This window comes from Hyperolius riggenbachi, chromosome 4 (assembly GCF_040937935.1).
Source record: "Hyperolius riggenbachi isolate aHypRig1 chromosome 4, aHypRig1.pri, whole genome shotgun sequence".
NCBI lineage: Eukaryota > Metazoa > Chordata > Amphibia > Anura > Hyperoliidae > Hyperolius > Hyperolius riggenbachi.
The window spans coordinates 442,294,827-442,321,979 of record NC_090649.1 but is presented as its reverse complement, the minus strand read 5'-3'; the positions used below and the strand labels follow the sequence as shown (position 1 = coordinate 442,321,979).

The 27,153-nt window shown below is 45.3% G+C and overlaps 1 protein-coding gene across 1 annotated transcript; it reads left to right on the top strand.

Annotated features, from left to right (window-relative positions):
* Positions 1-5: 5 nt before the first annotated feature.
* Positions 6-24,973, top strand: KLHDC3 (kelch domain containing 3). Its single transcript, XM_068232608.1, has 11 exons — positions 6-169; positions 4,795-4,997; positions 5,097-5,261; positions 5,660-5,775; positions 5,894-5,965; positions 7,285-7,498; positions 9,619-9,705; positions 11,434-11,542; positions 17,373-17,446; positions 17,938-18,016; positions 24,765-24,973. Exons 2-11 carry the CDS (start codon positions 4,844-4,846, stop codon positions 24,829-24,831), a joined length of 1,137 nt encoding a protein of 378 aa, XP_068088709.1. The 5' UTR covers positions 6-169; positions 4,795-4,843; the 3' UTR covers positions 24,832-24,973.
* Positions 24,974-27,153: the final 2,180 nt, after the last annotated feature.

Sequence of the window (27,153 nt, the reverse complement as noted above, 5' to 3'; positions counted from 1 at the left end):
CGGGGTGGGCGGGGTCACCGGTGGCGTACAGTGCTGGAGGTGGGGAGAGCACGGCGTGAGCGATGATTGGTGGCGCTTATCACTTCCAGTATTGGTTGGCAGCAGCTGTAATCACTTCCGACGGCGGCTGAATATGGAGTAAAGGAGAGAGGAGAACCCAGCGGAGGAGGTGACCCCATATTTACCCCGCTTGTTCTTCCCCTCCCCTCAATGTACCTTAGTAGCGTCTTCTGATATCCTCGGCCTCCCCATATCTGCTGTCTTCTACCCTTTACCCCACATATGTGCCCTGTCACTTCTCCCCCAGTATCTACTCTAACCCCCTTCCCAGTGACTGCTGTCTCCTTCTACCCTCCCCCTTCTTTCATCTGTTATCACCTGTCGCCATTTTTCACTTACAATCCAATTCCATGTAATTTAGAGGATTTTGAGCTTTGGAATTTTGGACTTTGGCATTTTTCAATAGAAAATAATGTTACACACATATACTGCATTTTTAACAAATCTTTTATGCCTTTTTTCACTATTGCCACTAAGGTATCACACTTTTTTTTTTTTTTTTTACCAACCTTTACTCGCACTCATTAACATTTTTGTGAATGTGGAAAAAGAAGGGAATTGCCACTGTTGGTAATTTTCCGTTACACATTTCTTTACCGCACATGTTTGCTTTTCCCTCTCTATACCTCATCCCAAATTTGCCCTAACCCCTCCCTCTAATACCTGTCATCCTCCTATCCTTCATCCCAAATGTGCCCCAGCCCTGATTCCTTCCCCCACACCCCTGCTTTTCTCCTCTCCCTACTCCAAATGTGCCCTGACTCTAACATCCTCCCTTCTCAATATCTAATATTTCCTCTGTCTATCCTTCATCCCAAATCTGAACAGACACCCCTCCCCCTCAAATATGTTTTCCCTCTCCACCCTTCATCCCAAATCTGTCTGGACCCTTCAACCCCCTCCCTTCTCTGTGGTTGCCTTCTCTGTGGTTGGGGTGGTGGTTGCCCTCTCTGCAGTTGGGGTGGTGGTTGCCCTCTCTGCGGTTGGGGTGGTGTGGTTGTTCTACAGCAGGGGTCTCAAACTTGCGGCCCGCGGGCCATTTGCGGCCCTCGGTACAATATTTTGTGGCCCACGCCGGCAAAAGCGACACTGAAGCGAACTATTTTTGCCTATTTTACCTTATAGTTCGCTTCAGTGCTCCCAAGTAATCCGCCGCATCCCTGCCGCTAAACGAGGGCTGCAGAGCCCCCAAAACATCCATGACTGCGCTGAGGGGCAGAGCTTCCAGCTGTAGCTTTGCCCCTCCTGACGTCAATCGCGCACGGATTGCCGCCTCTCCCTGCCCCTCTCTGTGAGGGAAGAGTGAGAGGGGCGGGCAGAGGTGGCGATCCGCCGCAATTCACGTCAGGAGGGGCGGAGCTGAAGCTGAAGCTCTGCCCCTTCCAGAAAATCCCAATATATTGTACAACAAATATGGGTTACCAGCCGCCTTAATGTGCAAAGTATCAAAATGTATTAGTCAAAAAAGGACATACGAAATCTCTAATACACATGTGAAAGGAGCACTCATGATTCAACAATTAAAATTGCATATGCAAAAGCTAATATAGCCATCGAAGCAGCGAGTAATAATACATATTCCAGTTTAATAATGCACATGGATGGTCTCACACATGCATACTCCAGGCATCCCGCGCTTGCATACTGGTGCCATATGAATCATGGATGGTTTTTGTGGGGGCCCCCCTTAATGTTTCCACAGTCCGGCAAACTCCAGGTAATGGCCACAATTAGTGGAATTAAATTATCACCCTACTCAGTATCCATAGAGTTAGGGCTGACATGATATATATCCCTGGAGTAATTGCAGTTCACATATCCATATAGGGAAAGAAAGGGTGGGTCTCACCACACATAGATGCTTGCGTCTCTCTAGCTTCTCCGGTGCATGTAAATCAGTTTCTTTCACTGCTTATGGGGCAGCCTGGATTGTTATAAAGCCGTCCTATTCGTCTGCTCCACCCCGGTAGTTAGATCACCTCGCTCTGGATACAGTCCGGTTAGCTGTCTTCTCCAGAGAGGCTAACAGCGGGAGGGCCGGACGCCAGATGCCAAGCAATCGTCAGCGTGGAAGCGTGGCTGGAAGCTCAGGCTGCGTGGCTCCGCCCACCGACGTTTCGCGTCATGTGTGACGCTTCGTCAGGGTGTGGCTTCAACATACAGCAATGCGATTAAGAACAGTCTGAAGGCCCGCCCCATCTCCACACTCGCAGCATAACTTTTGATCTACGGGCAGCTAGGTGGGCTGGTAGCCATACATACATGTGTCAATCTCAAATCGGCACTTGCGCAGAGCAGGCATACTAAGTCCTACAGGGGTCCATTGAAGCGTCATCAGTTCGCACTATAATAGAGGGAAAGGCAGCTGGATGCCACATAGATGACAGGTACTTGGGTGGATAATACTCCACATCATACAATAATATGGTTATTGGCAGTTTTATTTAATTCATGGGTCCACATTCCATTTGTCACAGGGTCTGCACTGGGTAGTCCATAACGAGGATGTGAAGATGGATAAACACACCCCCATTGTTCTTTGCTGTTTTTTGACACCTATTTCACATGGCACCTACCATTCATTGCGAGTTCATACATATCCCAATCGATCAATCATATCGTCGGATCCGCAGAAATGGAGTTAGGTCCAGTTCTGCATTTAACAATTCAATTTTATTGAGTTTCAAGAGAAAACATACAACAAGTACACGCAGGTACTAAAGAGAGTAGATAAAGAGAACTACAGTGGTATATGCTATATGTATACGCAGGAAGTAGAATCCCATAAAAGCAATAACAGTGAATATCTTATATAATGGGTATGTGCCATTTACATATTAATCACCAGACTTTAAAAGAATAACCCCATTAATATACAACACAGAAGAATCATCTAGCAGGTGTAAATCCTTTAAATTGGTCAGCATTACTGCAGCTATACCAACCGTTAGAGAGTGAAAAGGAGGAGAGGGGCGGGGCAAAGAGATAGGAAAGGTTAGGTTAGAGAAAAGTTAAGATTCCAGTGCCTACCTCCAGAGACCAGGGCCAGCAAAAGATACCCTCAGATTGTGAGTGGAAGGAGAGTTAGATTGGTATTATTTTTAGTCCTCTGGACCTGTAGGAAGGGCTTCTACATTGTTATACCAAGGGGCCCATATTTTATCGAATCTGCGAGGGCAGTTTCGGCTTTTATATGTCAGGCGGTATAAAGGTAAGGTCTTCATGACAGAATGTTTCCAATGATTGAAGGAAGGGGGCTTATCTGACTTCCAGGTTCGAAGTATTTCTTTACGGCCATAAAAACATAATATTCTAATTAGATATTGGGGGTGCTTGCCCGGTGGGGTATCATCCAGCAGCCCTAATAGGTATATCCTAGGAGAGAGTATCAGCCTCGTTTGGAGGAGTTCATTAATTAAATCATTGATCTTAAACCAAAAGGAGTACACATGGGGCCAATCCCAAAACATGTGAAAGAAGGTTCCTGGATCAGTATTGCATCTGGGACAGTTGGGAGTATTGGAGGCTGAAATTTTGTGCATACGCATAGGTGTGAGATATGTACGGTGAAGAAATTTAAATTGTATCAATCGGTCTCTAGCCGATATAGGGACTTTAACAAAGTTTTCCAAAATTTCCTCCCAGTCCTTGTCATCTAACCCAGGAACCTCTTCATTCCACCTAGATTGACACCTAGTGAGGCTATGGGTAGTACTGTACATAAGGGCAAAATAGATCACTGAGAGATGTTTAGCTAGGCCATCTACCATTAGCGTTTGCTGCAAATCACAGGAAATCAGTGGTGGCCCACCATCTCCAAACTGGCTATTATAAGCATAACGGATTTGTAGATATCTGAAAAACATCTTATTGGGCAGATCAAAATTATTTTTGAGGGTGTTGAAAGAGAGTAGTCCATTATTCCCCATAATATGCTGTATGGCTTTTATGCCCAGTTCTGCATTTAGACCAAATGGTGCCACAGTCTTTAATTTAAAGATCCAGGACGCTTCCTTACAGTACAGTAGTTCGTCAAAGTCCCCCCTCCTAGTGGATACCTTTAATTTATATATACCCTTAACCAAAGTACCTGTTAATTCATTATTATGACATTCTCTATAGTGATCATATATACCTCCTATTGCTTTCCCTCCTCTAATTTTACCCAGATGTTCTAACACCCGTTCTTTCATGGCCCTTTTTGTCTTGCCAATATACTTGAGCTTGCACGGGCACTGTATGATATAAACGACACGTGTCGTATTACAATTAATAAATGATCGTATATCATATTCTACATCACCCGTGCTATTTTCAAACACATTAGTTCGTTCAATAAAAGGGCAAAGTTTACACCTGCTACACTTATATTCCAGGAAATGCCGGCGGATTGCCCCCCGGGGGATTTGGGGGCTCTGCAGCCCTCGTTTTGCGGCGGGGACACAGCTGATTACTTGTAATGGGAGCACTGAAGCGAACTATAAGGTAAAATAGGCAAAATAGTCCGGACACGTCATGTTCAGAAGAAATAATTAAAACTCTTAATAATGACCTTTTGAGGACTTTTTTTGTGTGAAATTCCTTATGCGGCCCAGCCTCATCCTGACTTTGCCTCCTACGGCACCCAGGTAAATTGAGTTTGAGACCCCTGTTCTACAGGACACCACCTGAAAGCTCATCAAATGTTAGGGCTGGAACATCTATGTTCTCCTGATCTCTCACTTGCCCCTTTAGGCTCTGGTGACACATAGGACCCCACCTGGCTACGTTATGCAGTGGGGGGATGCCTCGCTGGACGGTGCACTTGGAAGGGGGTCCGCGAAGGGTGAACCATGCTGCAGTGGCCGTTGGCCATCGAGTCTTCTCCTTTGGTGGTTACTGCTCAGAAGAGGATTATGAAACGCTGAGGCAGATTGATGTCCATGTTTTCAATGCTGGTATGTATGTATGTATGTATGTATGTAGCAGATGATTATGTGCCCCTTGCAGATGTGACTTCTGGACAGTGCGCTGAGCATTTTGTTTCCCTCTCGCAGTGTCACTGCGCTGGAGAAAACTGCCCCCGGTCATCTACAGTCAGTCCAAGGTCCCCTACATGAGGTATGGGCACACGGCAGTCCTCATAGATGACATCATCTACATCTGGGGCGGACGGAATGACACCGAGGGAGCCTGTAACGTCCTCTACACTTTTCACACGGGTAGGGAATTCCGTTATATATCCGTGGCGCGGAGCAGTGCTTTTCAGCGCTGCTAGGTTTGGGCGCAGCCAGCGCCGCCATAGACTATAAAGGGATTCAGTCTATAGCGGCGCTCAGTGAGTAACGTCGGAGCCGTCAGAAGACGGAGCCGAGGTTGCTTAAAAATCATAATAATTCGGCTTCCAGCAATCGCTGGAAGCCGAATTATTTCATTCCCCCACTATCCATGGTGGCCTGGAGGGGGAATAGTAATTAATTCGGCCCGGACTTGTGCAGAAGCAGGACCAGCCATATAACAGCTGGATCCTGTGCCCAAGTCTACCGGCGCCAAATTCAAATGTACTCCCGTGGCGCAGCTGTGCAGGAACTCCAAACTAACAGACTAACTTGGGTTTTAGGCACTGAGCAATGGGCAACGCCATGCGTGTCTGGTCAGGTCCCTGGAGCGCGGGATGGCCACTCTGCCTGTGTTATGGACAGGACCATGTACATCTTTGGAGGCTACGAACAGCTGGTGAGGAAGAGAATGGGATTTTGTCCTGTTGCCCTCTTTATTTTATAGATTTTTCAGAGTTGGGTGCGATGGACATTGGCTGGTGGGTTGTAATCCGTTCTCCTAATTCTCCTAACAGGCCGACTGCTTTTCCAATGATATCCACAAACTGGACACCAAATCTATGAACTGGACTCTAGTGAAAGCCAAGGTAAGCTGGGGGACTGTGCACACTGGGCCCACCTACCACCCATGTGATTGAGCTACACAAAATGTTGTGTTATGGCGTGTTCAATAAAAAACTTATAGATCTGTATAATGAGTATTTAAAGAAGCTGGGACAGCCATACTATCCCAGGAAAAAAAACAAATATATAAGTAGATGAATACTTGTACTACTTACATAACATATGTATTGTACTGTCCATGTTTTGATTTCAGTGCATTTTATATAGTAAATAAAGAAAAACCAGTTTCAGGCATTTTCCATCTTTACTACTTCTAATTGAAGCCAATCCTGATGTCATTTCCTCCCTTACTCTTTTCTTTCTCCTAGAAACTTCACTGTCATATCTAGCTTGCTTTGTAAACACGTGAGCTAAGCATAGATCCCATTTCAGGAGCTTCTGCATAGAGGGGAGGTGTATTTCCCTTCTCAGCCTCGTATCGCACTGAACTGCACTCAGTCAATTAGTGAGGGGAGAGAACAAGGTTCCTTCTCCTTGGCAATGTACCAAATTGAGCCAGGCAGACTGAGATAAGATTTTATTACAGCAGAAATATTTATGATTATATTGAAATGTTTGTATTTCAGGGTCAGGTTGTAGACTGCATAATAAACATAGAGCAGTGGGTAAATAGAATTTTTGATTTTATGGCTGACAATCCCACTTTTAAAGAGGACCCGTATCAACTTATGGTGGAATCCAGTAAATTATTCAGGGTACCCGCTTTTACATTTAATATCCTGGTTTCAATATCAGAAATGCTTTCTATATCTGAATATTGCTGTATATTGGTATATGACTCCACCCTCCTGGTGAGGTGTAGCCTGGGCTGTTTATTATTTGTAATTCTTCCCCCTTCCCCAGAGCATTCTTTTGTACTGGCTGTCGGTAAACGAACATTCTGCAGTGATGTGCCTGCCAGTACTAAAGATGTTGCCACCTGTGATAAGTTTTAGAAAGTAAATCAGAAAGGAAAAAAACTTTGCAATAGGCAACCACTGACTAATTTATAAATTACAACATTATAAAAATACAACAATTTTATTCATTGTTATTTTGACTACATTTGACACTTGCCCTGCCACAGTCTCTGGGTCACCTTGCTCTACATTGAGTCATTTTCACCTCCTCCCCCCCCCCCCCCTCCCTCCCCTCCCTGATTTGGGTTAGACAAATCAGATTGTGGGACTCTAGGAGAAATGCTGGTTTACTAGAACTACAGACACAATTGTAGATCAGTTTTTCATGTATAATGTTTGTTCCTCGTGTGTTCAGTGAAGCGTCTCTCATGGTTTCCTCACAGGGCACGCCTGCTCGCTGGAGAGACTTCCATTCCGCCACAGTGATCGCTAATAAGATGTATGTGTTCGGGGGCCGCGCAGACCGTTCCGGACCGTTCCACTCGAACAATGAGATCTACTGCAATCGCATCCGAGTCTTTGACCTGATGGCAGAAAAGTGGCTGGACACACCCCAGTCCACCTCTCCACCCGAGGGAAGGCGGAGCCATTCTGCCTGTGAGTAAGATGTGTAGGCGGGGCTTCCATTCTCTGACAAGGATGCCAGGCTGTGACTGAAATGTGTTGCTTCTGTGACCAGGTGGCCTGCCATGTTTAGCTGCGTCATCGATGAGCTGATTGGGCAGCCGCATGGCACTTTGTCTGCCCGAGGCAATCATGGTGTTTGTCTGCAGAATCCGGTGAATGGAAATAAGTTTGGTGGAAGAGAAATGTGGCGTGCACATTCGGTTGGCAGTCACCACTTCAGCAGCAATGATTTGGTTTCGGGAACATGGCAGCCCATGTAACTAGTGATAGCCATATACCCAGCTGTTTCTGCCAGTGGTTATTAATGGTCAGTGATGTGCACAAGCAGATGGCCATACACCCAATGCGTTTCCTATTCCTGGTGATAACTGTAGCTCCCAAGCTGTGTGTAACCACAAACTTTGTGATGCACGTGGTTTACAGCAGTTTGGGCTGCAGTACCCCTTTATGTCCACTTCACTTCACAACTTATTTATTTATTGTATTTATAACTTAACATATTATGCAACTTGCAGTCATATGACTGGCCCCTCCCTTTCCTGCCAATGCTGCATAATCACCCGGCCGTGTCCATGCGCCAACTCTTCAGGTACCCAAAATTACTCTGACTCCTCAACTCCTTAGTCTAATACTTGTCAGGGCTGTGGAGATGGTACCAAAATCATCCGACTGCTTAGTTTAACTACTTATTGACTCCGACCCCAGGTACCCAAAAAGTGCTCCAACTCCACAGCCCTGGCTGCAACCAAATTAAAGTCTGCGATCTCAGGGGCTACTGCCCATGTGTGGCCCTGGCTGCGTGTTTCCTGGATTGTGCTTCTATGGTCAAGAACGCTCTGTGCCTGCCCCGCTAGTAAGACTCGTAACTTCGCAGGCCCAGAACTTTTCCGACCACAGTAGCATGATCAAGGAGGCTCGTGGCAGCACATGTGCAGTAGTCCGCTACCGGGGCTGACAGTAGCAGAATAGGGGTGGACTGATTAAAAGAAGCCCCAGGTAAGTATATATCCTCTTAGTCTCCTCGTGACAGGTACACTTTGAAGAAAACAGACAGAGGAGTACTGATAACCTATGCCATATGTTGCCTCTGCAGTTAGGCGTTGCATTCTTCACTATGGCCAACCATACCCTTCCCATAGCTTCTATGCCAGAAGCTGAGGGACTTGGCAGAATTTCAGAGTGCCCTCCCCTTTCTGGTAAACCTCAGACAGCTAATCATCCGACTCCTCAGTTTATGAATCCTCCAACTCCAGGTACCCAAAATTTCTCAGACTCCTAAGTCTAATACTTACCAGGGCTGCGTAGTTGGTACAAAAATCATCTGACTCCCGACTCTGACTCCTCATTTTAGGAAACCTCTGACTCCTGGTACCCAAAATTACTTTGACTCCAACTCTGACTTCACAGCCCTGTGTGTGTCTCCTCAACTCATGCCACTGTCCAATCAGTAGGCAGGAGGACAATCTGCAGATCTGTGTTCAGAATGGGTCCGGGGTTCCGCTCTGGTTGATATTCCACACTGTTGTGACTTCCAAGGACAGAATCTTTATCAATTAAAAATCCCTGAAATGGTAAATATTGAGTCACATGCTCTGGAGCTGTATCATGTGATGACATGGAGCTAATAAATGCCCAACACCCCCACCTCCTTTCCCAGCTCTCCCTGCTGTCAGACGTACATGAATGGGGAGGAGAATATCGGAGGCTGTTTCTGTGTGACGAATTGTGGCAGCTGCACTCCTAGGAAGAAACACTCCCTTTTTCTGATGACATAAAATGCATGATGGCTGCCCAAGCATTAGCTGTACTGTGCAACTGTGTTTTTAATACAGTTGACATAATTTTAGGATACAAGTTGACTGGATAACTACATAGGTTATAACGATAAGGGTCTTTGCTAATGTATGTTTTTCTGCTTCAAGTCTTCGGAGGTGCTGCTGAGGTCCCAGGAACACAAAGAAGTGACCATCTCAGTCAGTTCAGGGAACTCTCTCTCTCTCTCTCTCTCTCTCTCTCTCTCTCTCTCTCTCTCTCTCTCTCTCTCTCTCTCTCTCGTGCTTCTGTAACGCTCTGTCTTCTGTGTCTTTCAGTTGCCTATCAGGGAGAGCTGTACGTGTTTGGCGGATACAACGCTCGTCTGAATCGTCACTTTCAGGACTTGTGGAAGTATACTCCAGGTATGTGCTGTTTCCATTACGCCCCAAGGTTCCTGGCCTGCTCCATCGCTGTCTGTGTGGTGTGACAGCTTAGTGCCATTTATTCCAGAACTGTGCAGCACATTGCAGTACAAAACTGCAACACGAACCAAGCGGCCAGAAGAGCGGAGATTTGGGTGCAGCCAGCATCACCATAGACTGTAATAGGCTGTGTGTAACTTCAGCGCCGTCAGAAGATGGAGCTGAAATTGCTCTTAAAACACTATAATTCGGCCTCCAGCAATAGCTGGAAGCCAGATTATATCATTCCCCACCATCCACGTGGAGGGGGAATAGTATTTATGCCGCCGGGAACTTGTGCAGGGTTAGCCATATACCGGCTATGTCCTGCGCCCAAGTCTCCCGGCAGCCAATTCATACGTACACCTCCCAGAGGCAAGAAGAGAACAGAGCGCTTTAGGGTTGCGAGCGTTTCAGTAAATGTGGGGAAATTGGGAGGGGATGTATTGGAGATATAGGTACAGAAATATCTATTACAACAAGTACATAACAAAGAAATGTGTACAGAGGGTTTCAAAATGTATTAACTCAGTAAATAACAAGTTTGTCAATTAAAATTAGTAAGCAGATGCTCATCAAACCAAGCAACAGAGCTGTTGCACCAGCCATACCACTGCCATGCATTAAAAACTCTCCCCTCTACAAGAACTTAGCCCCCCAAGCGTTGGTCGGCATAAACCTCAGGCAAACTCTGACACAAAAAGTTAGTTTTCCAAAACAAGTAAGTGTTAGGCAGGCAAGCAAGCAGGTAAGCTGAAACAGAGTCCTGCATTAGCTATGAGTCTCCAAGGGACTACAGCTCACAGCAACCACTTAGATTCTGTTATTCCGAATGCACCATTAAATGACAACTGTAAGAAGAGGGATATTGAGCCTGCCATATTTATTTTCTTTTTAAATAATATTAGTTGCTTGGCTGTCCTGCTGATCCTCTGCCTCTATACTTTTAGCCATAGACCCTGAACAAGCATGCAGCAGGTCAGGTGTTTCTGACATAGTCAGATCTGACAAGATTAGCTTCAGGCTTGTTTCTGGTGTGATTCAGACACTACTACAGCCAAATAGACCAGCAGGGTTGCCAGGCAACTGGTATTGCTTATAAGGAACTAAATATGGCAGCTTCCATATTCTTCTCATTTCAGTTGTCCTTTAAGATGAGGCTGTGACCTACAATTCAATACACTTCATTTACCCTTCCCACTCCATCTTGCGCAATGTCCTCCACCCTCTCCAAGCAAGAGAAAGTTTCATTAACTCGTCACCAAACGCTGCCCAAAACGGTCACCTGAGGGATTGATTCCTGATCCCTGTAGTTGTGCTAGTACACCACGGGGAGTACGGCCATGAACAATGGGGTCCAGGTGCTGGATAGGTGGGGTTGAGCAGGACATGGGGAGCCTAGTGACCATCCAGAGGCTTCCTTCTACTGAAGTACTTGGTGACACTTTGTATTTCTCTAACAGTGACAGTGCGGGTTCCTTCTCTACTTGTAATGTGGTTTTTGTTTTTTTGGTTTTTTTTTTTCCTTTTTTTCTTCTTTGGTCTCACTTCATAGTTTAGTGATAGCTGTAGTGATTTCCATAATTTATTTTACATCTTTTGGTCTGTGTCAGCCAATGACAAGGGAGATGTATGATGAGTAGAGTCAGGCTTGCTAATCATCTTCCATGTCTGGTTTTGTTGTATCAGAAACAAGTCGCTGGCAGCGTGTGGAGGTCCAGGGAAAAGGTCCGTGTGCCAGGCGCCGGCAGTGCTGCTGCATTGTGGGGGAGAAAATCCTGCTGTTTGGAGGCACAAGGTATGAAAAGCCGCTGAATTGCTACTACCTTAAAAGCCAAGCTGGTGGTGCCACCTGAGCTACAGCTGATCACTGCTTGGAGAGCATTGCAGATACTTAGGGAAACGAGTGCACTCAGTGAAATGGGGGGGGGGGGGGGGGGGGATGGGGGGAAATTACACAGTGGTTGAGTGTCTCATTGTTGAGGATTAATGTTGAAGGATTGGTGATGACTAGCGTCTCTGGTCCAGAGGTGGCAAGCGGGACATTGGTGGATGTATACTTAGATGCATGTTGCACTGGCACATGGGTGAAGGGTGGGGAATTGGAGCATGGACATAGGTGAGGGGTGGGGCATTGGAGCATGAACACTGGTGCGGGATGTGGCATTGGAGTATGGACATGGGTGAGGAGTGTGGCTTGGGTGCATGGGTGAAGGGGTGTGGCATTGGCACATGGACACGGTGAAGGGGTGTGGCATTGGTGCATGGACACGGGTGAGGGGTGGGCATTGGCGCATGGACACTAGTGGCAAGCGCCATCTGTTTGTTGAGGGCTTTTTTTTGTTTGTTTTTTTTTTGTAATTTTTAAAATTTTCTAAGCCAGGACAGACATATTTATTTTCTGAAGGACAGCTGTCTTTCAGAGTGATTCCTGAGTTCACACTTCCACCCAACACAGTGTGAACAAAAGGAGCTACTCAGAACCCAGCTACATTAAATCAAAGACAAGGGAGGAAGAGATGGCAGCAGGGCATCCTGGCTGAGCTAGACTCTCCACAGGAGGTAATCAACTGTGAGCACACATGTTTAAGTAATATCCATTTATATTTTAAAGCGAACCAGACATTGGGTCACTGTGAAAGTGTAAATGTGGAATGCTGAGACGATGAACTTTACCATATTTTCTAATGCATGATATCAGAAGCAGGTCCAGAGGTATTTAAGATATGACAGAGCAGATTATTGCCATATTGTTTTCTAATGTTGCAAAGGGATAAATTGGCTTTTCATGAATCGAATGCACATACTAGTGATAACTACTGCGCCTGCGCAGTACGCCACAGACCACGTGGCCATGATTGACATCGGCGCTTCACGAAGCCGCAGTAAGGACGGCCTCGAGGTCGGCCTGAACAGCGTGCGGGGAGCTTGGAATTGCAGCGGAGTGATCAGCGTGGAACAGACGACTGCGAGGGGCTGGAGAAAGCCCCAGGTCAGTAAAACGGATTTTACCATTTTTGCCTGATGTTTCCTTTAAGAATTTTAACCCAAAAAAACTAGACTCGTGCCTCTTCAAACTTAAAGTATTCTTTTTTCTCTTTTAATCCTACTTCTATTTTGACTGCTGCTGGCTACATTGTTCATTTCTTTAAATATAACATGTGTCTATATTAATCCTGTTATGCACCCTTTTGCTTTCTAAATAAATTATTCAAAAGGCTATCTACCTATACTAAATATACCCCAGAATAGAATTCAACGCTTGTAAAGGGACGTTACCATAAAGGACTTTTTATTTTTTAAAAAGATTAGGTTGTTTTGAAGAAAAAAAAATCTTTACAAGCTTCGAATAGCCTTGAGCAGGCCCTATCCCTGATATTGATGGGTGGTGGCAGTATACCGTTAATTGCTTGTAGCGATTGTATGTGTGTATGCACCCTTCTGATCTTAAACGAATCTCAGCTGACTGGGTAAAGATTGATCCTGGAGGTTGTTGGGTCATCTATGTGCATTCAGACCCAGAGGTTGAAACGTCAGCACAGGAGAACGGCAGTATGGATCCTCCTGTCAGTTTCTCAGGGTTCACATCTGGAAGCAGTCAGTACACAGAGCGCCAAGCTGGGAGGGCTGCCGCAGAGCGCCAAGCTGGGAGGGCTGCCGCAGAGCGCCAAGCTGGGAGGGCTGCCGCAGAGCGCCAAGCTGGGAGGGCTGCCGCAGAGCGCCAAGCTGGGAGGGCTGCCGCAGAGCGCCAAGCTGGGAGGGCTGCCGCAGAGCGCCAAGCTGGGAGGGCTGCCGCAGAGCGCCAAGCTGGGAGGGCTGCCGCAGAGCGCCAAGCTGGGAGGGCTGCCGCAGAGCGCCAAGCTGGGAGGGCTGCCGCAGAGCGCCAAGCTGAGAGAGGGTGACTACAGAGCGCCGCGCTGAGAGGGGGTGACTACAGAGCGCCGCGCTGAGAGGGGGTGACTACAGAGCGCCGCGCTGAGAGGGGGTGACTACAGAGCGCCGCGCTGAGGGGGTGACTACAGAGCGCCGCGCTGAGAGGGGGTGACTACAGAGCGCCGCGCTGAGAGGGCCGCCGCAGAGCGCCGCGCTGAGAGGGCCGCCGCAGAGCGCCGCGCTGAGAGGGCCACCGCAGAGCGCCGAGCTGAGAGGGTCGCCGCAGAGCGCCAAGCTGAGAGGGTCGCTGCAAGGATGCATCATCCCCAAATACCAGCTGAACCCCAACGTATTTCATAAAAAGCTTCAGAGCTTACAGAAAGGGCAAATCGAATCTTAGGGGTATGTGGCCAGCAACTTGGTTACCACATTCAGACAATGGACAACTTAAGGCCTTACCAAAAGCTCTGATGGGTGGTGGCAGTTAACAGTTAAATGATTGTAGCGATTGTATGCACACTCATGATCTGTCTAAATTTGGGGAGTACGCCCTATTTCTCTCCTCCCCCTTCTCTTCCAAGCTACTTGAGCACCACGTCTACACTGACTTAGTCCGTCACCTCACCACTAATTCTCTGTTTGACGACCTCCAATCCCAGCCACTCAACTCTGTTTCCGCCCCAGCCACTCAACCAGAACTGCCCTACTCAAAGCAACCAACGACCTGGCAACTGCTAAATCTAAAGGCCTCTGCTCTATTCTCATCCTCCTAGATCTCTCTTCTGCTTTCGACACAGTGGACCTCCTTCTCCTTTTCCAAATTCTCTCATCCGTGGATATTCAGGGTCTTGCTCTCTCCTGGCTTTCCTCTTCTCTCACAGATCGGATCTTAAAGTGTACCGGAGACTAGGGAAATAAAAGTTTTTTTTTTTTATTCATACCTGGGGCTTCCTCCAGCCCCCTCCACGCAGATCACTCCCTTGCCGCGGTCTAAAGCCTTGCAGATCCTCCCCCGTTTTCTGCAGCCAGTCGGCACAGTGGGGCCAAGTGCACTCCCGTGGCTTGGAACATTCTGCGCCTGCAAAGTAGTACTGTGCAAGACCAGAATGCTCGCGGGGCATGCGAACTATGCCTGATTGGCCACGGAGAACGGGGCTAATACCAAAGATCTAGGAGGCTTTCGACTGCGGCAAGGGAGCGATCTGCGTGGAGGGGGCTGAAGGTAATCCCATGTATGTATAAAACCTTTCTTTACCCTGGTCTCAGGTTCACATTAAGAGTCGCTCTCTCCGACACCACCTCCCCTCCAAGACCCCTCACTGTTCAAATTCCCCAAGGCTCAGTCCTTGGACCTCTCCTTTTCTCTTTTTCTCTATCTATACTTATGGTCTTGGTCAGCTCATCAGTTCCTTTTGGCTTCAAATATCGCTTATATGCTGACGATACTCAAAACTACCTTTCAGCACCTGATTTGGATACTTAAACAGTGTGTCCTTGACTGTCTCAATGCAATCGCGTTCTTTATGTCCTCCAGTTTTCTAAAACTCAATATGGACAAGACCAAAATGATGATCTTCTCTCCTCACAATTCAATGCTCATGTCTGACATCACTATTTCTGTTGATGGCACTATATAACGCTTGTACCCCAGGCTTGCTACTTAGATATAATACTGGACTGAAGTCTTTCATTCAAACCACACATTGACAAATTATCCTCCTCTTGTCGCCTCCAACTAAAAAAAAATCTCTGGCCCTTTTCTCACATAGGACACTACCAAACTTCTGGTGCATGCCCCAATTTTGTCCCAACTAGAAACAAACTACAAACTATATTGGAACTCTCTGCCGTCTCCCTGCCAACCATTTAGTCCCGCTACAGTCCACCTCTCCTTCCGCTTCTCTATCCCTATCCCCTTCTGCCAGTCCCTTCACTGGCTGCCAGTTAAATAAAGGATACAATTTTAAAATCCTTACTCTCGCTTACAACACTCTCCACAACCTAGCTCCTTATCTAAATAAACTTATTTCCAGATACCATCCTACATGCAACTTACCAAACACACACATGGAGAAACTCACTCCCAAACAGTTCTCTGCTGCTTTATAAAGCCTGCAGGCTGCTTATAAGCCAATGAGAAGTGCACACATATGTTACACCTAGCTTGCAGTGATTAATCAAACAGAAGCTGAGCAAGTCAGCAAGTCGTTGGAGAGGGCTTCAGTTGCATATAGACAATGGCTATATGACCAGCAGGGGGCACCAGCGTGCAGGATATTCCCTCTCATCTGCCCCCTCCTAACTAAACTGCATGGGATACTACAATAAAATTAAAAACAATGGTGCATGAGCCAGCCTGGGTCCCCAGGAACTCTCACTGCCCGGGGCCCCAGAACCAGCATCTAACACCATATGTGAGCGCAGCCAAACCCTTGGAGCTGCCACCCCCAAGGCCTGTCTCCAACTGCTCTAAAACTTACCAAACACACACATGGAGAAACTCACTCCCAAACAGTTCTCTGCTGCTTTATAAAGCCTGCATGCAATTCTCACTCTACTAACCATCTTCCTCTCTGGTCACCTCTTTTACCTCTTACAAGACTTCTCTTAATCCTCTCTCCTCCTCTGGAACACCCTACCTCAACTCAAGTGCCACTCACCCACTTACCCTTTTTAGGCAAAACCTGTAAACTCTCCTCTTCAAGCAAGCATACTCTCCTACCTAGGACATTTTGGCCACTGACAACCATTTCTATTATCTCATACACAGCTTCCCTTTACCTACTGTCCTATCCCTTAAACCTTTAGACTGTGAGGCCTTTTGGCCAGGGCTCTCTTTCCCTTTTTGTTTTTTAATGCTGTGTATTGTGTGTGCATACCTTCCACGCCTGTGTAAAAATCTGTAGAGGATTTATTCACTGCTTTAGTGGTAATCCACCATTGTCTTGTTTTAGCTGTTGTATTGTTTGTTTTGTATTGGTATACCCTGTATGTTGTTACACAGCACCTTGGAAGATGCTGGCTCTATATAAAATCAATAATAATAAAATCTCAACTGGCTGGTTTATAGATCGTGGCCCCTGATGTTGGATCATCTAATGTGCACTTGGACCGATAGATTGCTTAGAGGGATTAGAGGTCGTGTGACAGACACACGGGTGACTGGTGTGTCATTGCTACATGGACATTGGGTTATGGGTGTGGCATTGGCACATGGGTTATGGGTGTGGCATTGGCACATGGACATGGGTTATGGGTGTGGCATTGGCGCATGGACAAGGGTGAGGGGTTGGCATTGGTGCATATACATGGGTGAGGGATGGTGGCATTGGTGCTTGGGTATGGGTTGTGGTATTGGCGCATGGACATGGGTGAGGGTTGTGACATTGGTGCATGGATACACGCGACAGGTGTGGCATTGGTGCATGCTTATGGGTGTGGCATTGAAAGTGAAAGAGGAGCACAGGTAACGTTGTTATGGAAGACACGCTGTGTTCAGAGCCCTAGTGTGGGATAAATGCAGACTTTAGGTTGGGGTAGAGGGGCGGGGCAAACTAAACATGTAAATTTGTGTCATTGGAGAATGAGTGCAGAGGGGTGTGCCTTAAGTGGAAGGGGACAGCTGGTTTGGCTAATGTAATGGTGCATCAGTTACGGGGGGCACCACAAGACACTACAAGAAATGATGAAAAGACAGGTGATTGGCTTGTTGTGATTTTCAGTTTTTCTTCATCCCACCTTTTCTTGTTTTCCAGCCCCTCTCAGGAACAGGACCCTCATGATGAGTTCAACTTAACAGACCACTCAGATCTCTACATCCTGGACTTCAGTGAGTAGTGGTTGTGCTACCCTGTCTTTGTCCACCAATCACCATCACATTTATTCTGTGACTGTACAGTGAGGGCAATATATAGTTTGAGCGTATGTATGGAGATGCTGGTGATGCTATGGTATACAGTGAAAGCACTGTGTAGACTGGATACACACATATGAGATGATTTAATTCCACAGTGAATAACACTGGAATACTAGCTCCACCCATGCTGACTGTCCTCAGAGGAGCTCACAGTCTAATCCTACCATAGGCATAGTCTAACGTCCTGCCTCATTATTATGTATTTATATAGCATTGGCATTTTCTTCAGCACCTTACAGAGTACACAGTCATGTCACTGACTGTCCTCGGAGGAGGTGTGTGTGTGTGTGTGTGTGTGTGTGTGTGTGTGTGTGTGTGTGTGTGTGTGTGTATTTTAGTGGTGTCTGCATTGTGACAGGTATATATGTGACAATGCATGTTGCTGATAGCCCCTCTCTTTGCAGGTCCGAGTCTGAAGACGATCTGTAAGCTGGCAGTATTACATTATGGTCTGGACCAGGCGTGCCTGCCTCATGACATCAGGTGGGGAGGGGCTTCAGCTGGCCAATCATGAGCTGAGGGTGGGAGGGGGGAAATATTGGGCAGAAGGTGCTGCTCTAGAATAAGAAATTTTAGAATAATGTGTGTATGATCTTTAACGATTTTTACAAATCTGGAAATGGGTTACGGAATCCTGCAAATGACCCTAAACCCTACAGAAATAAGGGGGAATAAAACTCTACATTTTATGCAAGATTCCAACTTCAATTACAAAATTTTACAAAGCTTTATTGACAAGTTGTTATAAAAGAAGAGATTGAGGGTCTCAGAAGATGCCAACATACAGCGACCTTTACAACACAATACATGAGAATATCTTACGAGTCACTAATCTCAGCCGGTGATAGGAGTCTGGACAGAACATTCACTATAACTGAACCAGCTCCATCTTCTTATACTTCTTACAATTGGGTCTCAATACTTAAAGGATACGAGGTGAGAGGTATATGGAGGCTGCCATATTTATTTATTTTTTTCGTCAACAATATCAGTTGCCAGGCAGTCCTCCTGATCCAATGTCTCTAATACTTTTAGCCATAGACCCTAAACAGCCATGCAGCAGATAAGGTACTCTGACTCAGTTGACTCAGGTTTTACTGGATTAACCACACATGCTTGTTCCAGGGTTTTGACTGACACTGCTTATGCCAGAAGATCAACAGGGTTGCCAGGCAGCTGGCATGGTTTACAAGGAAATATGGCAGCCTCCATATCCCTCTAACCTTGGGTTCCCTTTAACACAGGTTACTACTGAGGGGGCAGCCCAGCCTAGCTCAAGTCTAATCCGCACAGGCTCATATTGTTCACCATTTATTTGATTTAGCTGAGCAGAAAGACTAGAATGATGCTATCCATTTTCTCATTATTGGTTCTAAGTCAGTAAATGCAAACCACATGCCAAAGTTTCCCTCCGCTCCAGTAGATTACCTACACAACTCTAAACGTGTGTACACACCCTCGACCAAACTTTACCCGGGCCACTGTCTGCCTTACTCTGTGTCTTTTTATAGGTGCCCATACATCAGGCAATGTATGGAGAGATCGATTAAGAGACCTCAGAGTAGAGAGAGATATTTTGCCTGTCCATACACTGTAAGCCGATTCTGAGAGATTTCAGCATGAAATCTATCAGGAATTGGCCTAGCGCTGCTGCCTGAGCTGCCTGCCTGGCTGCCCCCAAGTATTATGTCGTCTTCCCCTGTCTCACATGTCCGCCGGCACAACTCCGGTTCTCTTCTGCCATTATGTACATCGGTCGTCGCAATATCAAATGTCGCTACTGCTGCGCCCCCGATCAAACATTTTCGACCAAGATTTCCCAGCATGTTTGATTGATGCATTCAAGCAGTTTGGACCTGAAACAAATTGAATCATTGATCAGGTGGACATGTTGTGAGAGGTAGAGAAGGAGTAGTCAGAGAGGTAGGATGAGAACCAGGTCAGGGATTAGTCGCGGATACCGATTGAGTGTAGGGTTTGGAGCAGAAGGGGGGTGGTCCAGGAGTAGAAGGATGGAATAGTGGTTGTATGATTTGGCCAGGAAGAGGTCATAGGTGACCTTACTGAGTGCTGTCTCTGTGGAGTGGGTGGAATTAGAATCCAGATTGAAGGGGGTTGAATAAGGTGTTAGCGTCTAGAAAATGGGACAGTCATTAGTAAACTAGGCGCTCAAGAAGTTGAGAATCATTTGCTGTTTCCCTCAGTTTTGAAGGGTTTAGTGTCAGAAAGCTGTTGGCGGAGGAAATATCCAGCTGGGGATTTTGGGTTACATTAAAGAGACACTGAAGCGAAAAAAAAAATTATATTATTTGTATGTGTAGTACAGCTAAGAAATAAAACATTAAGATCAGACACATCAGTCTAATTGTTTTTAGTACAGGAAGAGTTAAGAAACTCCAGTTGTTATCTCTAGGCAAAAAAGCCATTAAGCTCTCCGACTTTCAAAGTCGTGGAGTGGGCTTTATCTGACTTTTTTATTATCTCAACTGTTTTCTTTTTCTCTGCCAGAGAAGAGGTCATTAGTTCAGACTGCTCTGAAAGAATCATTTTGAATGCTGAGTGTTGTGTAATCTGCACATATTAGAGAATGATGCAATGTTAGAAAAAACACTATATACCTGAAAATAAAAATATGAGAATATTTTCTTTGCTGCTAATCTTCTAGTAATTATTCATAGTACACAACCAATTAATTATATCATATTTTTTTCGCTTCAGTGTCTCTTTAAGGATTCTTTTAGAAACAGCAGCGCATCCACTTATTTCCATTCAGTGTTGTCACCTGTTCAGAGACTTAAATGGGAGAGAGAGACGTGTGCACATAGCGCATGAACCTTTAAGCACAAGTACACCCTGTGTAATCAAAACACACTGTGCAAGGAATTTCTGTCACCACATGCAGATTGGGGGTCACACTTTCCCCTCTTCGTTTCCCTGCTCACCAAATATAAGCTTGAGTACAGGCACATCAACAATCACCGTCTGTTTACTCTACAAGACATAAGGACATCCACCTCCACATAGCGTAAAAACCTTCTTTAATAATGTTAAAATCCCTAATACATATATGCGTACCAGATATTAGAGAAAATAAGGCATGTCTCAGCCGCATATCGCTCTCCAGGCTTCCTCCCTGTTGCGCCGGCTGCTTCCGTCTGTGTGTATCCTCTCAAGCGTGCGTGTTCAGAAGCTCTGCCCTACGCGTTTCGTCACTCTATGGGCGTGACTCATCAGGGGCTCTGAACACGCCGCACGCTACGCAGTTTAAGTATGCAGATTGTACCCGCCCATGCCGCCTCCCACCATGCTGTAACCCCGACTAGGGTGTGGGTCATTGGCTCGGCCTGCGGTGAGGGCGGAAACCTGTTGGGCACAACATTACGAAAACCTATCTCCCTATATATGTTCTACACGTAGGCAGCAATACGGAAATTCCATAGCCCTGTATAGATCTACCCCATACGGATATAGACGTTCCTCCTAGCTTATAAGCTGCGTTGCAGAACACTATGTCCCCAAACCCAAGGCTGCAATACGGAAAACACTATACATATCCCCACACGTGTTCACCCCATGCAGCCATACAATTTACCTCAAATTCCCCACCATCTACAGGCCCTTGCTCGCCGAAGGTATGCAAATTGCATAGCATGGGATAACGCATAAACCACATAGGGAACAGAATGTCTGCTCCCACTTATGGCTAGGTTTCAGATCACCACCCCCCCATACATACACATATCGTCCAATGTAGCCCAAATTCTTTCGATTATTGCACCAGATCCACTGATTCTTTCAATTATTGCACCAAATCCGCATATGAGGAACTAACAAAATAAAAAATGATAAAATATGAAAAGATTATTTGTAAAAAATTAAGAATCTTTATAAAAAACTCCAGTATGAAGTATAAAAGCGCCTTTTGCAATGCATACGCCTCTAGCGTACAAGCACCTTTTGCAATGCACACACCTCCAGCATAAAAGCACCTTTCACAGTACCTGCACCTCTAGTCATTAGCAATAAAACAATTGATGTCTACCTCAATGTTGAGACCATTCGGTGTGAGCGACCCCAACCTATGGATCCACCTTGTTTCTAACTTGGATAGCTCCCTAAGTCGATTGCATCCCCTCCAGTTTGGGGCCAGCTTCTCCAACACGCAAAATTTCAGGCCAGCAGGGTTACATTGATGTTTATTTCGAAAATGGGCAGAGACACTATGGTCTTCATGGCCCTTTTTTATTTTATAGATGTGCTCGCCTATCCGAAATTTTTGGATCTCTCGGGGTCCTACCCACATATTGGGCCCCACAACTGCACCACAGTACGTATACTACATACATTGAGGTGCATGTGACAAACGTATTTAAAAGTTTTATGATTATGATAAGATGTGATAGACCGAATATTTTCTCTCCTATTCGTTAGGCAACACCCCTGGCACCCTCCACATGGGTAAAATCCAGGTTGTTGCCAGTTACCAGCCCCCCGGCCTGTAGGTGGATCCACACAGCTAGGCACAAGGGCATCCCGAAGGTTCGGTGCTCTTCGGTATACAAACTTATAGGTTTACTAGGAAGTGCTCTTGATAGAGCCGGATCGCTAATAAGAATGGGCCAGTACTTTTTAAAAAATCTCTCAACCGATCTGTATTGCAAACTGTAATTGCTAATGAATGTCATCTCATTTTGCGTGCAGTGATCCCTACGTTTTTCCACCAATAGTTGTTTTCTATCCATATCTCTCAAGGCTTGTATTGTGGTATCCAATTGGGCCTCATGGTACCCCTTTTTTAAAAAGCGGGTTTTTAGGACCCTGGACTGTTCGTCAAAATCAATTAGATTTCGTCAGTTTCTGCGTAATCTCACCATCTGTCCTTTAAGAACCCTCCTCAGCCACTGTGGGTGGTGGCAGCTTTCAGTAGGGATGGACTCTTTAAGGATTGCATCCAGTCACAGCAGCTTTTTTCTGTAAACGCCTCCATATCTTTCAGAAAAGTAATAGGAAACCTTTGCGCCAGACATGTTTTATTCCAAAGCCTCTCTTTAAAGTGGACCTGAACTCTTGCACAGGACAGAAGGAAAACAGAGAAATGCATCCTGTATGTATTTAGAGAGTTTAACCTGTCTAATTCTCCCTCATCTGTGTCTAATCACAAATTGTAATTTAATCTCTCTCCAGTGTCAGCAGACTGCCAATCCAGATAAGCTAATTTGAAAGCACAGGATTGTAATATGTCTGCTTCCATGAAAGCAGGAAGAAGAAACCCTGCAGATTTATTGTAGGATTTGTATCAGCTGTAATAAAGAATGTTTTTGTTTAAAGGTTGTTGTGCTGTTGCTTATCTTTTAGAGCAGAGAAGAAGTTCTGAGTTCTGGTCCGCATTAATCCTAATATATGTACGCCAGGTATCGGTACTCAGGTGCTGTATAACAAATGCTATTTCTCTTTCATTGTGTGCGTTAACATGCGTTTTACGCCACACTGGCAATTCTGCTAAGTGTGCTCCATCCTAGCCAGAGGATGAGGATATAGAGGGCGAGGCTGGCAGAGAGTACATAAGGCTTGCAGAGATCGTTTCGGGGGTGGTGGACAGATGGAGAGAAAAGACAATAAAACGCATAACCCACCCTACTTCCCCTTCCTATTTCTGAACACTGCTAGAATTACCTCCTCCTACCACTAGGAAGTCATAGAGTTCATATGGACCCAACCATTCACCTGCAAGAAGTGTCATGCTTACTATATTTCCACCATCTAATTCTATAGTACACAACACACCGTCGCCAATTTGTTTTGTATTACATTGAATTATATCCACATAAGTATAAAAATCAAGAATAATTGAGAAACCACCACCCCAAGAGTCATAAAATGCCAGGACTGTAGTATTATTTGTTTTATTTTTTTTCTGCAATGATTCATTTAGTCCACACTTGCCAAATATTCAACCCTTTCTTTGGCCTCATGTACCAGTCAGATTGTTTTTGTCACCACTGCCCAGTGATCATTACATTTCCTTTTACATGGTCTAGTGCGCAACTCTCCTCCTGTGCCAGCTCCTATATAAAATAGGTAACCAACTATGGAGAATATTAACTCAGTGAAGCGTTAGTTCTCCTCAGATTGGCCAGATGGGTTCTTAACCACAGTCCTACCACCAATATATATTTAGTATCACATATATCCCCAATGAAATGAGTCTCAGAACAAGTTCACTTTTTGTTCTAAAATAAATGTATTCTTGTAATTATAAACATAGGATATATAAAGATTACATATAACAGGGTTATAATAAAAAGAGCAATTGTGAAAATATCTAGCAACATTTCTCAGCCATCAGGAGTACATAAATTAAAGAGATACGTACCACCTCTCTTACAGCATATCTCAGAAATGTCTTATCTGAACATTCTCTTGACCTATATTTATAGGGGACAGCGCCCCTATACCAAGTTTCACTCACGTGAGTTTCGGGGTCGTCACAAGAGACAGACCTGTCTATACACGTCTCATCCATGTGAGGGGGGGTTGGCCTTGAATGGAGCCAACTTGAAATTTAGGACTGCAGGTGCACACAGGGTCTTGAATCACAGTTGATTAGTTAATTTACAGTTAATTCTAAGTAGGTCAAAGGTATTCCACAGAGTTCACAAGCAGTTCATTCTAAGTAGGTGAAAGCACACCAGCAGAACAGCACCAGATATACTAGGATTATTAAACACACACACTGCACATTATATATTTATGCATACAGTTAGTGTGTGTGTTTCTCTAATTATAGTTCTTACACTACTTCAGTTTACCTAATGACAACCTGATAAAGATTAAATATATTTGACACCTGAAGAAGTGTGATTGACGAAACATATTTCTTCTCTGTGTTATGAATTTCCTTATAAATACTTCTAAACAGCTCGATGAGGCCAACCTCTGCGTATCTCTTTTATGGACAGGATCACTAGTATTAAGAAGGATGACTGGTCTTTATTCTGAGACCACCAATCTCTCCTTTTTATAGCAATTTGTAAATAACGGGTTGTTTATTTCTGAAGGTTGGATGCATTATACATAAATTTGCATGTTTCATAATCACCTGTTTCCCTTATAGTACTACCCTCTTTTTGGGTCCTTCAAAACCTATGCATGGAAGTGGGAGGAGTCATCAGGAGGAGGAACTACTAGGCTGTCACCTTCAACTTATTTTTTTATTACATTTTTTTTGCAGGTGGGAGCTATCTGCAATGACGACAAACAGCACCATCAGCCGGCCTCTGCCATCGTACCATGGGTAGGAGGGGGCACGCCACACGCACCACCTTTTATACACCTGCACTGTCAGTTATTACTCCTGGATCTTCAGGGAGATTTTTATATATATGATATTGCACAGAGGCTGAAATGTATCATTTCAATAATAAAATCACTTAGGTCTTGTTTTATGTGTTCTACATTGATATATATAGAGAGAGCGAGTTATAAGTACACTATGTGTACAGCACACATAACATCCCTTCTGCCGATCACATTTGTTTTGCTGTTTATGTGAAACTGACTTTGGGGAAAATTGGCCAAAATGAAAAAAATGGTGTCCTCTGATTTGGGTAAGGGTAGTTACTGTTTTCAGAACTGCTGAGATGGCTGACTGCTGCTGATGCAAAATGAGGGAGGAACCCAGTGATGTCATGGAGAATCAGAACCCCTGGAAATTTTTGTAGAGGGCCAAAAGGTTTGCATTATTACCCATGATGCATTATGGTGGTAACTTCCTGCTCATGTGAAGCTGAATACTGTGAAATAACTTCTGTTTTAGAAAAGGACTATTGTCCCTAGCATGATTATTATTGAAGTGAAGAAGATAAGGTTTTGGTTTTTTGCCCCCTCTCCCCCATGCATGGTCACTGAATGTCTGGAAGTGATGTATCAGAAGCATAACAGCCCCTCACCCAGGCAAAGTCTTCATGGGCTCCCCTTTCCTAGAGTGGTCAATCACACACACACACACTAACCCCTCCCCCTACATGAAAGTGTTATAATTACCTGCTCCAGAGCTGCATCAGGTTTCTTCTTCCCAGCAGCCACACGCTCTAAAACCATATACTGTTACCATCTTTCAGCTCGTGATGCATGTTCTGATCAGGAGACAGAGATCTAAAACATGCGACTGCTGGGAGGAAGAAGACACCCAATGCAGCACTGGAGCAGGTAAATATTACACTGCTCTCTACAAGGTGGGGAGGAGCAGTCCCCCATAGCTCCCCACAACCACGCGGTTATTGTTACGCGTGGCACAGATCACACCCATGTGGCAGACAATGCGATGGGCACAACGTACCTGCACAGGGTACACCGTGAACGCAATGATGTGGATCCAGCACTGATTTGAACTCCAACTAAGCCAATAAATGAAGAAGGGGATGTGTTGCTATGTACAGGCTATTATTACATTTATATGATGTGATTAAACTGGTATCCAAGTTGTTATAATCTTACAGGCATTCTGTAACTCATTGGCTTCAGTGAGACGATGACTAGTTCTGAAGGTGAAAGATTGTGGTTTGTGTAGCATCAGTGTATTCAGCATGTTTATGGCGTGATAAGCAGGACATAAGCAATATTGTGCTAGATTATCCTAACACCTCATGTTGGGGTAAAGTCCAGCCTGACACTACTGCTTTATGTAAATGTTTTGGGAAGACGTGATGCATTTAGATATGACCAGCACCCGTAGCCACAGAAAATCTGATGGAACTTCTAATTTTATATAGAAAAAGCAATATTGGCTCATGTAGTGACAGAAAACGTATCAGCTGGGAATACAGTATTCAGTAATGATCATAAAGCTCCATATCTATACACATCAGGTTTTCCTGATCTGCCGGTGCTTTGGCAGATTGACCTTTGCACTGATTGACGATTACCAGGAGTGTGGCCAAAAATCCCTCTGTCTTTTATTCTTTTTGGAAGATGCCTGAATAAGTCATTATGAACACATCTGACTGGCCCACATTTTGACACTTATCTCAATAGTTGAAGGCCTATGGATGGTCTAGATCAGTCTTGGCGAACCTATGTCACGCAAGGCCATCTCCATGGGCACGCCTGCGGTGTCTGCTACTGTGAAGGCATTGGCTCATCTCCTTCTCTGAAGTGAATCGGCTCTAAGAGCCGACTCTTCGCGAACAACCCATCACTGCATGAGTGGTTCATGCAGCGATGAGTTGTTCATGAAGTGCCGGCTCTAAGAGCCGATTCTCTTCAGTGAAGGGGATGAGCCGATGCCTGCGGAGAGAAGAGCCGAAGCTCTTCACCGCCCCCAACCCCCCCACCCCGCTCTGCTCACGTCAACGCGGGACTTTCGGCTGGCTGCAGGCCAGGAAGGTAATTGTGATGCCGCCGCCGCCGCCGGGAGAGGACTTCTGTCAGGTGAGTAAATTATTATTATTTTTTTTTGCAGCTGACATGTTGTCCACATGGCGTTATTTACTACTGATGTGTTGTCCACAATGCGTTATTTACTGCTGACATGTTGTCCACAATGCGTTATTTACTGCTGACATGTTGTCCACAATGCGTTATTTACTGCTGACATGTTGTCCACAATGCGTTATTTACTG

Coding starts and splice junctions, on each gene's coding strand:
- KLHDC3 (XM_068232608.1), top strand. CDS start 4,844: ATGCCTCGCTGGACGGTGCACTTGGAAGGGGGTCCGCGAAGGGTGAAC. Junction 5,776..5,893: donor TTGGAGGCTACGAACAGCTG/GTGAGGAAGAGA, acceptor TTCTCCTAACAG/GCCGACTGCTTTTCCAATGA. Junction 9,706..11,433: donor CTTGTGGAAGTATACTCCAG/GTATGTGCTGTT, acceptor TTGTTGTATCAG/AAACAAGTCGCTGGCAGCGT.